Here is a 17,430-nt window from a genome sequence, read left to right as displayed (position 1 = left end):
TAAAATATTATCACCGGGCATTATATTATACATACATATATAATCATTATATCAATATTATCTATATATTGATTATAATGCAATTATACATATAATTTCTATACAATATTATTATATTTATATCTAATAAATAACATTATTAAAATACAAATTTGTGATTAATTTAATATATAAATATGATAACATTTAGTTATTTTTAATTTTAAAAATTATCAAACTAAACGATGCAAACAACTCTTAAAAAAAATAATACGCTTCGAAGTGAAAGCTTTTGATGCCTTCATACATACAAAAATATTATCAAAAAGTAAAAAATAACTTATCTAAACATTTTTCCCCTTAGCATATGCATTATTAATGATTAAATATATTTGTATTTACTTTATATTAATTTATTTAGGTAAAATGAATATCCAATATGGCCGACCTAAATAATGTAGAATTTATTATCATTTATCTGGCATAGTAGTGTCAAAATATGGTAAATATTTTAGTTTTTTCTGTAAAAATTAATGTTTACTCAAATTTATATATTTTAATAGATATCAATAAAAGATTGCTTTGTTAAACTTGAGAAAATTGATTCATATTATCAAATACATGGTGTTCAAGAAGATTTGCAATATGATATTAATGATTCAATCAAAGATATAAATAATTTACATAATGAAAATTTCTCAGTACAAAATGCATATTCACATTCTAAATCAAACATTTCTAATGACAAAGATCACACAATAAGACAGGATAGGGCTAGATTTAAAAATGATATTATATCTGATGATTATCTATATAATTATTCCAAAAAAAATAATCCACACGAACAATCAGATGATGATAATATAGATAATTACGATGAAATTATTGATTCTAATGAATTTATAGAATCAACAGATGAAGATGATAGTATTGATTTGCCAAAAAATGAATCCAACATTATACCCAACAAAATAAATCCCATAAAAATATATTTCTCATGTTCCAGTTGTGGAACTTCTTTTACTTCTAAGAGCTTGCTAAAAAATCATATATTATCATGTCAAAATACCTGCACTCCCCTCTCAAATACACCTGATGATAATGCCTTAAATAAGTCAGGGAGTGACACATTTGTTTGTCCATTATGCCCAGATGAAATATTAAATGATAATTTACCAAATCTCAAGGCACCAAATTTTGAGGATAAAGAAAGTCTTGCTAATCACATATGTGTTGTGCACAGAGAGTATATTCAAGGGCTAACAAATGAAACAAGTTGCGTAACCATTGAGGATAAATCTATAATTGACACAACTGCTAATTTAGATAACCTAGTCAATGATGATAATTACATCACTTTAAAGGGAAAGCTAGTTTATTTACCACTTTCTCTCAGGCCCAAAATAGACACTATCAACAATCCCTCCTCGTTAACAGTTGTGGGCAATAATAAATCACCCCCAAATCCAAACACCAAAATTTGTTACTACTTAAACTGTGGGCAATCTTTTAGTAGCCGTATGAAATTGACCAAGCATATAAGAATGCATCACTATGCCACCTCTACAAATACAGATGATGCTGAACGAGCTGCCAAACACAAGCAGACCCCAAGTCTTAAAAAACGCCTTAACCAGGAAGCTTCCTTTATAACCATATCAACCACTCCCAATAATAATTTTAACACTGTTAACCAGGATGGGAATATTATAGGACCGGAACACTATTTTGCCTCCATGCTGGGTCAAGAAGCCATCTATAAACTAGCCACTCAAACCTCTCCCACCTCCCAGCAACTTAACTCAACGTCTGATTTAAAAATGGACACTGGCTTTGAATCAAGTAATGATAAAATGTTTTTCTGTCCCACTTGCCAACGATCCTTCACCTGCAAATCTTCCCTTAGAAGCCATGTACTAAATGTTCATGACAAACAAAGGTAACTATCATATGTTTATTAATATATTTTTTTAAAAGTATGATTGTAAAATTAAATTAAACCTCACTGTGCTAAGAAAGTGCTAATTATAATTTGTATAGATGATAATTTAGAGTAGTGTTGTTAAAAGGCTCAATTTGGGTCGATTTTTAAAAACCTAGAAAAATATTGTCTAAGCCTCGATTTCGTTAATAGATGTTCAAACCTTTGTGGCCACCTATGAGCAAAATCTTAAGGCATGCATAATATTTTTCCCAATAAAATATTGAGTTGGCCATTTTTAAAAATCAGCTCAAAATTAGCCATTTAACAAAACTAATTTGGAGTATAGTTTTTTTTACACTATAAAAATATATAACTATTAAATTTTTTAGTTTTATATGTTGTAAATATCCCTCCCCCCCATAAATTTTGACCTTTCACAAGATATCTGAACTGTAAAAAATAATGTTTTTGTTTTGATTCAGCATCATACAAAAAAGATGGTTTAAGGTTCAAGTTTGATTCCCTAAAAAATTATAATTAAGTTTAAACCTTTAAAATCTGGTTCAAGCCTTTAAAAATATTAGAATGTATAAAGAAGCACATTTTTAAATTTCACTAAATCATGTGATATCTGTACCTAGATACTTTTTATAAAAGTATCTGTATATCTAGATACTATCTTCTAGGTATCTATATCAGTTTTTAGATACACCTTGATCTAATTTTATTTTACATTAAATTAGGGATGTACTGATATTTTTTATCAGATCAGATCGGGCCGATATTTCACCCATTTTAAATTATAAGTTAGTGGCCAATGTTATGAAAATTTCTCATCCAATTCGATATAAAATGGCGTTTTTAATAAAAATAAAATGTTATAATATTTTTTAAAAAGTTATACCTAAAATCATTTATTTTTATAAATAAAATCCAAATCCATTTTTATGTTTATTTTTCTAATAATAATAATTAATTAATAAACATTCTGCCATATTGTTATTTTTTTGCGCATTCTATTTATAAAACTGTGCGATCATCTCTTCAGAATCTGTTTTTAGTGAAGCTGGTGATATTGACAGCTACCATCGCCGCAGGCTAACCTCTGATAAATTGAAAATTTTATTTTAGTATTTCTAAAAAGAAATCTTCGATATATTAATGTTAAATATTATTTTAAATATTTATTTCAAATTTCATATTATATTTGTTTATTACTTAGTATGTATATAGATTAATGTTATTACTTATTATATAAAAGTGATTTAACAATAAAAACATCTTATATACCTTTAGAATTGCAATTGAATTGGATATAAACTACAACTGATCATACAATATATTTAAATGACATAAGTTATGATATAGTTAAATTATAGAGATAATATAAAGTATATTAAAAATTAAAATCATTGGTATCTTTACAGAATACAAAATTCGATATGATATCGGTGTTGTAGCTGATGAAAAAAAGAAGAAATAAATTTAATATAATACATCAAATGTCAGTTATTTTCTGACAGGAGAATTAGGTTTTCATTGGTGATAGAAAAAAACACGTGATCATCACATGGGTTGGTGAGGGAACAATGGGAGCTTTTTTTAGATGTCTTATGGGGTGAAGAATATATGGAAGCTGGATAATTATTATTTATAATCTTTATATTTTTTTAATGAATATTAGAAATTTTTAATGAATAAATATGAAGTCTTCTTTAACCCTTTCGCGTCCAGCGAGATCAATTGTCATCAAAATTTTTAATCAATTAATTTTTATATTTAAAGAAACTAATGGTTGGTACTTAGAGATATTTATTTATAAAACAATATTTATTATTTTGTATTTTATCATTAACCTGTCAAAATCATTACTTTATTATATCAAAATGTCAAAATCATTATTTTATTATATCAAAGTACAAGTATTTTTGTTCATGGGAAATATTCCGGGCACGAAAGGGTTAATGGTGCCGTGACCAGGATTCAAACGAGGGTGAGTTAATGTTGTTTATTTTGAAATAGTTATCACAAAAGAGTTTATGATTTTGAAATTTCGGGATATTTTTAGCCAATTAAAGGACTATATCACCACTTATCCCTAATTCTAATGGTGTTGGATTAGTTTGCTTTCCCGCATAAATCTTAAAATCATATACAATACCAGAGGATCCGGCTAATGCAAAAACTTTGATACCCCATTTATGAGGCTTCTATTTTATATATTGTTTTAAAGGACTCCGCCCTTTGAACGAGATGATTATTTCATCAACACATACTCTTTCCTCCATCTCTAATTTTCGCATATTGTTTTGAATCCCTGAAATAAAGGGTTTAATTTTAAAACATTTATCATATCCATCTTGATTTCTTTGGATAAGTTGAGAATTATCGTTTAAATGAATATTTTCGCAATATTTAAAACCTGGTACGAGACATAGTTTCCGTAACCTAAGGGAACGCCAATTCCGTAGACCAATATTGTCTATATGAAGGAACTTTAACTAATGAAGAAAAAAGATGTATGCCTAAAAATTGTTCTAATTCATTTATATCAAGATTTAGCGATCGATTTATTTGCTGAAAACTGTATAAATTACTTTGTTTGCATATATCATTTAGAATATTATTTGAAATAGATAATTTAAAGTATTGATATGGACTTAATATATTGGTTGAAGGGGAAAATGTATTAGTATATTTTGTGTCCAATTGAGGGATATCACCTGCTCTCCATTTGATATTATTTTGGATTATAATATTATCATTATTTTCTGTATCTTCTATCTTGACTTGAAGATTATTAGATGTTGAAATTGATGAAGTTGAAGGAGAATCATCGCAAAGAGTGTACAAAATATCTTCTTCATTGTTTGATTCATTGATGTCGGCTTCCGAAATGTCTCCCTTGACTATTATTAAATTATTCTATGAATTATATAGAATCATTTTAAAAAATTTAATAAATGTAAAATTATAATATAAGTCAGAGGATATAGGTTTTATTAATGTCAAATTAAATTGGAATTATACCTATAGAAAATCATTATAAATATAAAATAAAATTAATGGTATTCTAAAATCCTAATGAGTTATTTTGGCATCATAAACTTTAAGTAGGTATAAAAAAGAGCATTTTTTAATAAAATAATTTTTTATAATATTATACTCTTACCTTTAATAATGAATAAAAATTTTAGAATTATTAAATATTATCCACAGAATTCGTTATATTGTCGTTATAAAATCATAAAATTCAATAAAATGGTAAAAATAAAATCAAGAAAATATGATTGGATGAAATTTAAAAATAAAACATTATGCGTTAATAATTTTAATAAAATACAAAAGTATTTTTATTATATTTATATCATGATGTTAAATTAAATCTATAGGCTTTTATAAATTTGAAATATATAATTATATTATATGATGTCAAAACAAATCATGAGACGTTAAAGGGTTATCTCAGGATGTTGAAAAAAATATTTTCAATTTTAGAGTTTTTGTTTTTACAAAGATCATGTAATTTTTTACTATCTTCACTATTGGATTGTTGTATAGTTGCATTACCAATGATATTCTTATTAGCATACTCTTCAATTTTACCAATTTTCGGATTAAGATCACCTAATATTATTATATTATATCTTGATGGCAAAGAATCAATCAAGGTGGTCATTGTGTCAATAAAACTTAATCTATCATTTTTTCTAGGTGGAGCATATAAATTTATAATTATTGTAGGTTTAAATTTAGTATTCAGATAGAGGAGACCACATCTTTCAGACATGTGTACAAATTTGATGATTGATAAGCAATACTACTAATTTGTTTTTCATTCCATTTATATTGAGAGACAATAGATTTCTTCATATCAAGTATTCCTGGGTGGTTTGATGATGTTATAGTGTCTACCAATATTAAATTATGAGATCACAGAATAGTAGTAGCCAAAATAACTATAAAAAATTTATGAGGTTACCATAATGGGGTTAGTCCAAATACATCTTTTCACACAGCAAATCTCTTTAAACCTCTCATCTCCAGAAAACAAATTAAAGCTCAGTCGCAAGATGATTTGTTTTTATTCGATCAAATACTTGTCAGAAAAAGAGATAATTTTATAAACATGTCCTCGAATGAATGTATTGATAATGATGGAACCTTTTTAAAAAAGATATAACAGATTCTTATAATAGGCTACCTAATATAAATATTTATTCAAGAAGTGAATGGTTAACAAATGAAACAATAGGAAAAATTAGTCAGCTCAGAGAAGGTAACAATCTGAATCAAGAATTGTGGAAAGATGTACAAAAATTGTTGAGGAGCGATAGAAGGAGATACATTGCAAAAAAAGCCTTTGAAATTGATAAGGATATGAAAGAAAATAGAATTTATGATGCTTATAAAAAATTGAAATATTTTTGTAAACCGTACAGTTTTAAGAAACTTCCCTATTTAGTTTTAGCAAATGGAAAGCAAATCTTTGACCAAGAAGAACAAATAGCACTATGGCTTGACTATTATATGATGGTCTTCGACTCAAGAAGAGCTATCTATCCAACAAACATTAATGAGCACTTAGTTCCACCCCCATCGGGTTTCTCCACGGATGAAATTGTAAAAGTAATTAAAAAATTGGGTAATAAAGCTCCAGGACTTGATAAAATAACAGCTGAACATCTTAAAATTGCTCCTAGAACTATATCCTCCTTTTTATTATCACTTTTTAATAAAATATGGGAAATCGGAAAAACCCCTACAGAATGGAATATTTCTTTCTTATGTAATTTTCCTAAAATAAATGACCCAAAAATATTTAATGACTATCGCGCTGTTGCTCTTACTTCTACTGTATCTAAGATTTTTATGGTCCTGTTAAAAAACAGGATGATGTCATCTATATCAAACTTATTCTCTAAATATATTTGTGCTTATAGACCAATTAAAAATATACTAGAACCTATTCTAGCTTTAAAAATAATGATATAGAAATGTTGAAATTATAAAATTCCAGTTTTCTTCACTTTCGTAGATTTTAGCAGAGCTTTTGATAGCGTAAATCATGATGCCCTGTGGATAACACTTTTGGAATGCGGGATTGAATCTAATGTTATCTACATTCTAAAGAATCACTATTCTAATTTATCCGCTTGTTTTAAAATAAACAATAAAGTATCCCCCTCATTCAGAATTAAAAAAGGTGTAAAACAAGGATGCACACTTTCACCTTTCTTGTTCAATATCATAATGTATAAAATCATAAAAGAAGCCCTAGGAGCTGCAAATCTATTAGATATAGGTTCAAATGTTACAATAAGTGTGAAAAATCGAATATCTTATGCTGATGATATAGCCATTGTGTCTACAAGTGTTGAAGAAACAAAAAATATGTTATACTTAATAGAAACATTAAGCTTGAGATTGGGTCTAAAAATAAACTTTAATAAAACTTTATTCTTCCTTCCCCAAATGCAACTCATAATAAAGTATAAAGCAACCTTCAATCAACAATATTGCTTCTTGTTGATTGGTCGGAAATAAAATAATAGCATATTAAAAATTATAGAATTTATTATTTTTATGATACCTTATTGATTGATTCAATTATTAATTAGATTAGCAATTTTTACCTTAAAAAATTAAAAACAACAAATAAAAGTGTAGAACTTTGTTTGGTTGATCTGAATTAAAAAAACTCGGCTATATTTATTTATAAAAATTTTTTTAAAAAAAATATATAAAATAAAACCCGTCACTCGTTACCCTTTTTCGAAACAAGTGACGAATGTTTTTTCCTTTTCCCCAAAAACAGTAACGACGTTACTTTAGCACTACTTATTAATAGAAGAAGTGAAATTTCCAAGCCTTCAATACTCGAACTTAAGAAACACCAATAAAATTTATGGGGGGAAATACCGAATCTAATGCTTACCCCCCCCCCCCCCCCTTCCCACCACCTCATCCTTCTCCCATCCCATTAGGGCACAATAAAGAAAAATGATTTAATTTATAATGTTAGGTTTGGAACATCTATTAGCGAAAATTAAATGTTTTAGGCACGATTTTTCTGGCTAAAATATTGGGTTAGCCGTTTTTAAAAATCGGCTCAAATCTAGCCATTTATCAACACTAATTTATTTATATCTTAAAAAAGATAATCGTTATTTAAAAGATATTTTGATTTAATCAAAAAAAAACATAGGTCCCATCCTTGCGAGATATGCAACAGAACCTTCCACAAAAAGTCCCACCTCAACCGCCACCTCACATCCGCCGTCCATTCCGATGTGCTACTCCACAGATGCGAATACTGTGGGCTGCGTTTCGATTCTCCCGCTCGCCTCCACGAACACCTTATCGATTTTTTTTATCATAAAGTTTTTTTAAAAAAATAAAATGAACCCCTTTCCCGTTCCTCTTTTTATCGATTCCCTTTTTTATAGCTTACTCAATTACATATAATAATACTTAGACTGACGATGCATTCATAAATACATTTGAAAGCGTCGTTGAATGCAAATCAGCTGGACCCGTTGTTTTTAAAAAGAATGGGCAACCAATATGGCGTCCCCAGCTGTTTTTCACTGATGTACACTTTTAATGAATGCATCGTCAGTCTAGGCATTATTATACGTCATTGAGCTTACTACACGGGATTTGATTAAGTTGCCTAATATAAATGGAAATTTTGGCATAGGAATCGTTTTAATTTGTTATCCATGATTAAGAAGCATAGGATGTGATAACCAAGTTTTTAAATATACATATTTAGATTGTTGAATTCTTTTTTTTTTAAAGTATATTTTAATAAATATCGTGACGAAAAATAAAATCAATGACTAAGAATATAGCAGTTTAACATTTGGCTTCATAATCACTCCATATGCTCTCGAGGGTTAAAGTTTATGCTCACTAGGAATTTATTTAAAATCAGCTGATTAGATTGTTACATATTTTTTGCATACTCAAATAGACATATATTTATTCTTACTTTACCTTTTGTTTTCAGGATCCCGACATATCTCGGATACCCAAGTATGTCTGCTACCTGTGCACATTTCCTCAGGTTTTGGGCGGGGCTTCTTGCATGAACTCCCATCTTTTCCACTCTAACCTCTCTTCCAACAACATTGTCAATGGTGATGGTCTAACCGAAACATATCTGATAGATAGCCAAGGAAATACTATCACAGTATATAAAGAAGAATCATTCCAATCCACAAACGCCCACTCAATCTTGGAATTTCAAAATCAACCTGTAGGCGATTTGATGGGTAAATACTGGTTTCAAAAAACAGATATAAAACTCGAGCTTACTCGCTCGGGCTTTAGGGCTAAAGTTAGCTTACACCCTGACACTGTCCATGGGACCCGGATGATAAGATATATACATTTTGGATATGAATGATTAATATTGCCTATGGTATTATTTTACACAAGGACCGTTAACGGACTTATAAGGTTTTAGCTGAAACTGGACCGATATGTGAGTCTGTATTTTTGTAAGGTCTTAATTTCAAACGGGTCTTTACATATCCGTTTGGTCTAGACATGGTCCGCACTGGCCTTTTCATCATTATATCATATGTGAATTAGTCTTTTTTGCTATGAGAGTTTTCATTCATTCATTTCTCTTATTAAATCCAAGAGTTTGTAAAGAAAAAAACACTATATATAGTCCTAAATACACAAAAAATATATCCAGTCATGAACAAATAATTTTTTTTGCAAAGCAAGGGATATTAAAATGAGAAATGTGGTGCAATATGAATGATCACGTGTTTTTTTATTCCACAAAGATCAATCATCTCTCTTAAAATATTGGCAATGTTTAGACTAAATTTGGTCTTGTTTAAAACGGTTCCATTTCTCCGATGTTTTAAAAACGGTAAAATCAAGATGCCAAAATATTATTACCTAGGCCTTAAAATTTCGCCAATAAATAAAACGGGAAAAAATTTTGGCACATTTTTGTGAGTTAATAATTCTCCCCTCCTCCCCCATGTTTCTAAAAATGATAAATAATTATGTTCACCTGTTAAGATTATCGGAATAAATAATTAATTTAAGAATTTTAAATATATATTATTTCTCTACCTTTTTTTGGTATAATAAATAAAAAATTAGATAAAATTATGAAAATTTGCTTTTGAAATAATTATTTTTTGTTGTTAATTATATTACATAAAATGATGCTAAATAATTTAACTCCTGAACATGCATTAAGTTATATGGACGTTTTTTCTAAATAAGCTGACCTTAACATACTTCAACCACAAGGAGGCTTTCGGCATGAGATCTAGATAACTTACATGTGGATAGACTGAAATACATTATGGTGCTTATAATAAGCCTAGTAGTAATCTTACATTTCTTAGAACAAAAAAAGAGACAACTTTTTTTCCCTTCAATTATGTGAAGAAGCGATTAAAAATATGAATGCTTAATCATTTAGCTTGGAAACTGTCCTTCACCATTATTCACCTTGTTATTTTTTTTTCGATGATGATCATTCTTCTTTTTTAGTTAACCAATATCACATGTATTCAAATCAAATTATTAGAATCAGCTGATTGTATTATTCCAATGCTATAAAAAGATTTGTAGAAATTATAGTGGGTATCATTGTCTTTCACGGGAGCGAATGTTCTGTTCCCCTTATTCAAAAACACTTGTCTAGTAGAAAATGAAACAAAACAACTTTAGTTTAGCATCGTCTGCTAGACACCCTATGAAACAAAAAATGGCGGCCTTAAAATCAGATTTCTCAAAAATTCTAAATGTAATTTAATTTCACCCAAGTAAACAAAAAAAAATTATGTTTATAAAATTTTGTAATTAAAATGACACTCAATTTTCTTACATGTGGAAGGTAAAGACCAACCAAAATAAACATGGCAGTTCATATTTGTTTATTTATTCCTATGAAATTGTTTTGTTTCTATACCATATACGGTATAGCTTATAACTGTTAAGATATTGGGCTGATATTTTCAATAAGGTTGGTTATGATCATAAGAATCTATAAATTTAAAAAAAAAATTTATACAGAGGAAATAGGAGCCATCATTAATAGGTTAAGAATGATTTTATGTATCACATAATAATAAATGAAATACTGATAATCGAAATTGAGTAATCATAATAATCACAAAACCTAACCTTATACCAATTTTTAAACGTAGATACAGCTTGTAAAATAATAAATTTATCACATATAAAGATTATTGTTTTTTAAATGTCACGAAACTCTAATGAATGCATATAAGTTAAATTATAAATTGTAAGTGTTCACTCATCATTTTAATAATAATAATGATTATACTCACCTTGTCCACCCCCCCCCCCTTACTTTACCCACTTTAACTAAATTTGGTATGGTCCAAAATGAAAATCCTATTTTAAATATCCTTTAAGGTAACACTGATCAAAGTGCCCATTACAATAATATCGGAGATATAAATATGGTAAATGGATACGAAAAACATATCACACTACACCAAAATATTCAATCAATCAACCAAGTTAATAATCGCGGGATCTTGTCACAAAACGAAGATCTTAGTATCGTAAATATTAATAATAATGGTGATCACCACTTTGTGGGACAAGAGGAACAAGTTGCGTTAGATAAGAATGACGACAAAAAGGATGCTTATAAAAGTACCGAAGCTGAAAAAACTAACAATATCATCAGCGCTGTCTTCAAAAGTAGTACACCCGGCAAAGTGGAAGAGCAGGAAGACCTTATGTGGAAACTGATAGCATCTACAATGGCTTCGGCCACCCAGACCAATGACGATCCATCTGTCAAAGTTTTCAAGGTCACGCGTTTCAGAAGTAAGGAGGAACTCTTGCGGCATATGTACTATAGCCACCCCAGGGAATACCTTCTAAGTAAAGTGGTTCTGAAAGACCACGAACCCCCTCCTATTCTATCCCACTCGCTTCAACTCACCGTGGAGGGCAGACACTCTGAGCTGTTTGGCCCCCTTCATGCCCACCGATTCGACCAGTTCTTATCGGGACTCGAGGATGGCGAAGAAGGTTTGGACGGAAAACGATTAGTTGCGGGTTCGGTTCTGCTAGGGCTGGCCCAGCCCAGGGAGGACACAGAGACTGAGCTGGCTACGGCTTATAACCTTGTGACTAGCCACGATAACTCCCATAACTTGACCATAATCGACCATCAAGGCAATGATGGCGAACAACTCCTAACTGAAACTGAATTGGTGCGAGAAGATCAAGGGGACGGAGACTTGGACGACTCCCAAATGCCGGAATTGAACAAGGTTTGGTTCAAATGAATTAATATATTTTAGGACGTTAATTATTCCCAGTTTTTTTAAAATTGTTTTCATTTTTTTTTAAATAAAAAACTCAATCTTCACTGTTATTTGAATTAGCAGTTTTATTAATATTTTATTAGACACCAAACCTATTATTCGGTAAAATTAGGAAGTATGTTAGTTTTTTATCGAACTACATGGTTCAGACTTAGGCCTGAAACTAAGCTCGTGGACCGCGTTAGCAGCTAGTTTAGGGCTATGCAACAAAGATTAGGGTTTAGTGTTTATAATAGATGCTGAGAAATACTAATTTTAAACACCAAACTCACTATATTCGGTTATATCTAACAAATACTTGGGGCTGTTTAAACACCTATATGTTTCTGATAATTTTTAACAAACTACACGATTCAGGCTAAGGCCTGATACCAAACTCATGGACCGCATTAACGATTAGCTTAGGGCTATGTAACAAAGATAAGGGTTTAGTGATTATATTAAATGAGGAAAAATGCTAATTTTATTAGACCCCAAACCCACTGCATTTGGTAAAATCTAATCAAAACTGAAAAAGATATTTATTTGAAACTGAAAACATTAATTAAAAACTGAACAAATCGAATAAAAACTGTGAAACTTACTAATTAAAATTGATCTGTTTATTCTAGTGCAATTTGATGATATCTATTATAAAATATAAGGAATATTTTGTTAAAATAGATTAGCTGAGTTTATGATTTTACTATAGATTAATGTTTAAAAGATTATCTAAATTATTTTTGTACCAATATGGGATTGATATTTATATTGCTGAGGCTAGTGGGAGAGACTGAATATCTATGGAACTAATAATAAATATATAATTATTAATAATTTCTAATACTAATTCACTACTTTTACTCTTTATTCAACTTCTATCAAATCCAAAATAATAATCAAAATATCGTCTGTAAATTCTTTTATTAAATTAATAATCAAAATATCATCGGTCAATTCTTTTATTAAATTAATAATCAAAATATCATCGGTGTATTATAATTATTTTTCTTGGCTATTTATATATTTTTTGCTAGCCATTAAAAATCCTTTTTCATAAAAATTCAAATATATAAATTTGCATGGCGAATAAAAATTAATAATAATAATGCTAACTAAAATTATAATTTAATATACGAAATATAAATTTGCATGGCGAACAAAATTAATCGTAATAATAATAATTAAAATTATAATCTAATATTTGAAATATAAATTTGAATAGGGAACCAAATTAATAATAATAATGATGTTAACTAAACTTCTAATATTCAAAACCTAAAAGATTAAGTACAAACTATAACAATTTTTTCAAATATTATTTGTTAAAAGTTTCACAATGTTTCCAATATAAGAATTTAATTTTTATTCAACAAATTGTTATCAAACAAAATCAATTTATACAAATTAATCATTAAACGTATTATTAAACAATAACCAATGAAATAAATAATAATCCATTTGACTTACTAAGTATTTACTTTAATTACGATGGAAAAAAATTTACGATGATAAAAGCATGCTGATGTTTATCAATACCTCAACATCATATATAGTATGCAAGCATGGTTCTGGACTCGAATTCGGTTTCAGTAGTTTTAAACTCTATTTTGCTGAAATTTTGATAACAGGAACTTAATCGAAAACCGATTTTCTTAAAGAGATCCGAACCCACACGGGTTAGCATTGCCCCGGGTTCGATGGGTTGCCCATAAATCGGGTAATTTGGTCTGCGGTCTCAAAATGTACAACAAAATTTTAATTTTCTGAACCCGAATTCAGGTCCTGAGCCCTGCTTTATGAAATAAAAATTAATTATTAGTTTAATTTTTTTAATATCATCTTATCAAACCAATTACAGGTTTATGGAGAAAGGTCGATCGGATCCGCAAGGGTGAGACGCCGGACCCGCCATGACTTGGGCGACGTCCCCGGGCACAGATGCCGCTTTTGCGGAAAATCGCTAGCCTACGACCGTTCGCTCAAACAACATGTGCGTGCCATGCACCCACGAGAATGGTCCATTATAGAACGTGAACGATTACGACGGTTTTCGAATGGAATGGCTGACCGAAGAACTCGCTTCGATCTTAGGACAGAGCCAGGCCATCTGTGCGAGTTCTGCGGTAAAACCTTAGCCTATGATCGATCATTGAAACAACACATCAAAAACGTTCACAGGGCTTTGATCGGGAATACCGGTTCTGGCACCGATAATACATTGGACCAGCATGGTAATATTTAATGAGTGAAAAAAGAATAGTTAAATCTCCAAGTAGATTTAAAAAGCATAATTCCTTGGATAAGAGAAATATTTTTCGGCTAATTTGAGGCTCGTAAAATTTATACATTGGACTAATTCGGAAAAGTTATATTAACATTAACGTACATTATAAATTTATTTAACGTTGCAGACCCTAACAAGGATTACTACCAGGAATTGATTGTCAAAAGAGAGCAAGACGGAGTTGTGGGAGAGGAAGAATTGGACGAAAATCAATTGGTCATCAATAACAGCATTGCTGGCAACTACGATTACATGAAACATGAGTCGGGCTGTGGGGGTAGTGGAGAGTGGATTAACCCGGCTAACGGAGTCAAGCGAAGGACCAGATTCGATCTAGCAGGTCCCGGATTTTTGTGCGACTTTTGCGGTAAGACTTTGGCTTATGATAGATCGCTCAAGCAACATGTCAAAACCATGCATAGAGAGGTTTTTTTTGATAAATTAATTCTCCTTCTCACATACAGTTTTTAGGAGGAGGGGGTAATTGCCCTAGTCTTTAAAAAAAAATGCGAAATCCTGTGTTTTTAGAACGAAAACTATCATTTCATAAAATAAAACTCCATTTTAAAGATAGCACAAATATATTAAATCGCTCCTCAACGCTTAGCCCATTTTCTTTGGTATGTGCTTGTAGATCAAGCATATATTTTTTTAGCGATTTCTCAAATATTGGCATTTTTATATTTGTTTAAAAAATAACTACATTTATTAAAACGCCTATAGGAGTGGGACAAGATGAAGCCCCAGTCCACTGATGGAAGAACGTCCAAGCGAGGCGCGGCTAATTTGCCTCCCCCCTTGCTTCAATCCCTCATCTGGGGTGGTGCAGCGATAGGCCTCGAAGGAACTGGCTTAGAAGAACTCGGTCAGGGTTACAGTTATAGCTTATGATTTATTTTAAACAACTTTTTTAAAAGGAGTTCGATATTCAAATGAGTTTTTTTACGAGATTTAGCTTGCTCATCATCAAAATATGTTGTCTATCAATCATTAGATTGCCATTTCTAAATTATATCTTTATTATTTTATCGTTTATGGATCATTTTTGATGATTAATATTTATTTTTTAAAAATTGCATTGTCTTTAATTAATATTCATTTGATTTGATTTGATTGTCTACAAATTTATATTATTATACAATACGAAAATATATTTGTAAATTATTTTATCCATACATTTTTATTTAAAAACTAATAAACTATTTTATTAAATTTTTATTCTTCTTTTTTCAATAAGTTTGAATTATTAAAATTATTGAAAAAAAATGAAAATGTAACGTGGCAAATATTAGTGTAACACAAATTGATATCCACAAAAAATAAAGAAAATTTAAATAATTCTTATTCGTTAAAAATAATGGGTTTTGGAAAGAATTGGTAAAAATATTAAAATATTTGTGGATATATTCGTGGATTTAGAATAAATATTTTTTTGTGTATTTAATAGCTTAAATTTTTAACAAAAATGTAGTATCTGTTCCTAGATACAATTGTATCTGTATCAAGACAAAATTTTATCAAAAGTATATATCTAGATATATTTTTGATATAATTTTATTTGATCATTTTTTTTATATTCAACAAAAATAGTGTTAGTTGAATTATATTTATTTAATAACATATCCGAATTTATATCATTTACAAATACAACCCGGATAAATTTTACTTTACACAACAGTTGAACACAACATTATACATTTTATATTCTAATTTAGTATATTAATTTAAAAGATATTTTTCATATTTTTAAATCAATATTTCTAGATAATCTCTAATATAAAATCATAATATCATATTTTTGGGGGGCCTTAGATGATATTAATGCTGTAATGATCGGATCAATGTTTGGGTTGAGGAAAACTTGGATAAGCGACAAGGTGTTTTCCTCTAAACCAAGAAATGTTAGAGCCCATTTGGTCTTTTCCTATCAGACAGGTATAAGTTAACTGTTTCCAGGTTTGATTGGCCAACCCCAATATGTTTGAGTTTATCTAATAGCTCAAATCATTTGTAGAAAGAAATACAATTTTTTTTTTTAAATTTGAATTAAAATTAATTAATCTTCAACGAATTATATCATGGTGGGCATAAGATTATTCAACGAGAATAAATTACCTTAAATTTTTTCCCCTGAGGAATTATCTTTCGTGATTCGAAAAATATCATGATTTTTAAACTTTTAGAATCGAATATGAAAATATTATCAATTTTTTTTGGCGGATGTTTTTTACTATTTGCAGAACTTAAACACTGATGCTTCTCTTTTTGTGGAAGCTAGCTCCTGGTTTGCAAAAGTAAAGTCCAAAAATAATTATCGATTCTTCTATGTCCTGGTTCGACTTAGTTTTGATACACATGGCTAAACAGCTTTTGAAGTAGGACACCCTATTTAGGAGTTTTTTTAGGTGTATGGTAACTGTTGAAAAACACATGATTTTTCTATCCCTAACATTATATAATTTGTTTTTTGATATTGTACAATATTTATTTTTAAAAATAAAATAAGTGCCATACTTAAAAACTTAAATGCCTTACTTTTAGGCTGTTTAGAAACAAGTCGAAATGTTTTAATTACATTAGAAATTTATCTTAGCCTTTTTCTGCTTAGATTTCCAAAATCTAGTATAATTGTCATAAAACCTTAGAAAATTTAGGGTATTATTAGTATATTTTATCCTAAAATATGGCTTTGTAAAATTTAATACATTTTATTGGAGTTTTTATTAAAGATATGCCTTTTATTGAGTCGGTATGTTTGGATGCTCCACATTAGTACCAGCGAGATCTAAAAAATCAACTTTGTTTACATATTCTCCATAATACGGTTTATTTTATAAGTTTTTAAAAATATCAAAGTAATATAGAAATTTTAGTGAAACATAAAATGGGAGTGAACCATTCTCCACCTA

General features: G+C 29.3%; 1 protein-coding gene across 1 annotated transcript; it reads left to right on the top strand.

Annotated features, from left to right (window-relative positions):
* The first annotated feature begins 402 nt into the window (after positions 1-402).
* LOC135925532 (uncharacterized) lies at positions 403-15,612 on the top strand. The gene is made up of 8 exons (XM_065460913.1): positions 403-481; positions 543-1,918; positions 8,112-8,286; positions 8,919-9,183; positions 11,327-12,201; positions 14,096-14,468; positions 14,649-14,947; positions 15,245-15,612. The coding sequence occupies exons 1-8, from the start codon at positions 479-481 to the stop codon at positions 15,410-15,412; spliced, it is 3,534 nt and encodes a 1,177-aa protein (XP_065316985.1). The 5' UTR covers positions 403-478; the 3' UTR covers positions 15,413-15,612.
* The last annotated feature ends 1,818 nt before the right edge of the window (positions 15,613-17,430 follow it).

This window comes from Gordionus sp. m RMFG-2023, chromosome 2 (genome assembly GCF_954871325.1).
Source record: "Gordionus sp. m RMFG-2023 chromosome 2, tfGorSpeb1-WG-v2, whole genome shotgun sequence".
Classification (NCBI taxonomy): domain Eukaryota; kingdom Metazoa; phylum Nematomorpha; class Gordioida; order Chordodea; family Parachordodidae; genus Gordionus; species Gordionus sp. m RMFG-2023.
Note: the sequence above shows the minus strand (reverse complement) of the source record. Positions and strands in the feature narration are given on the sequence as shown.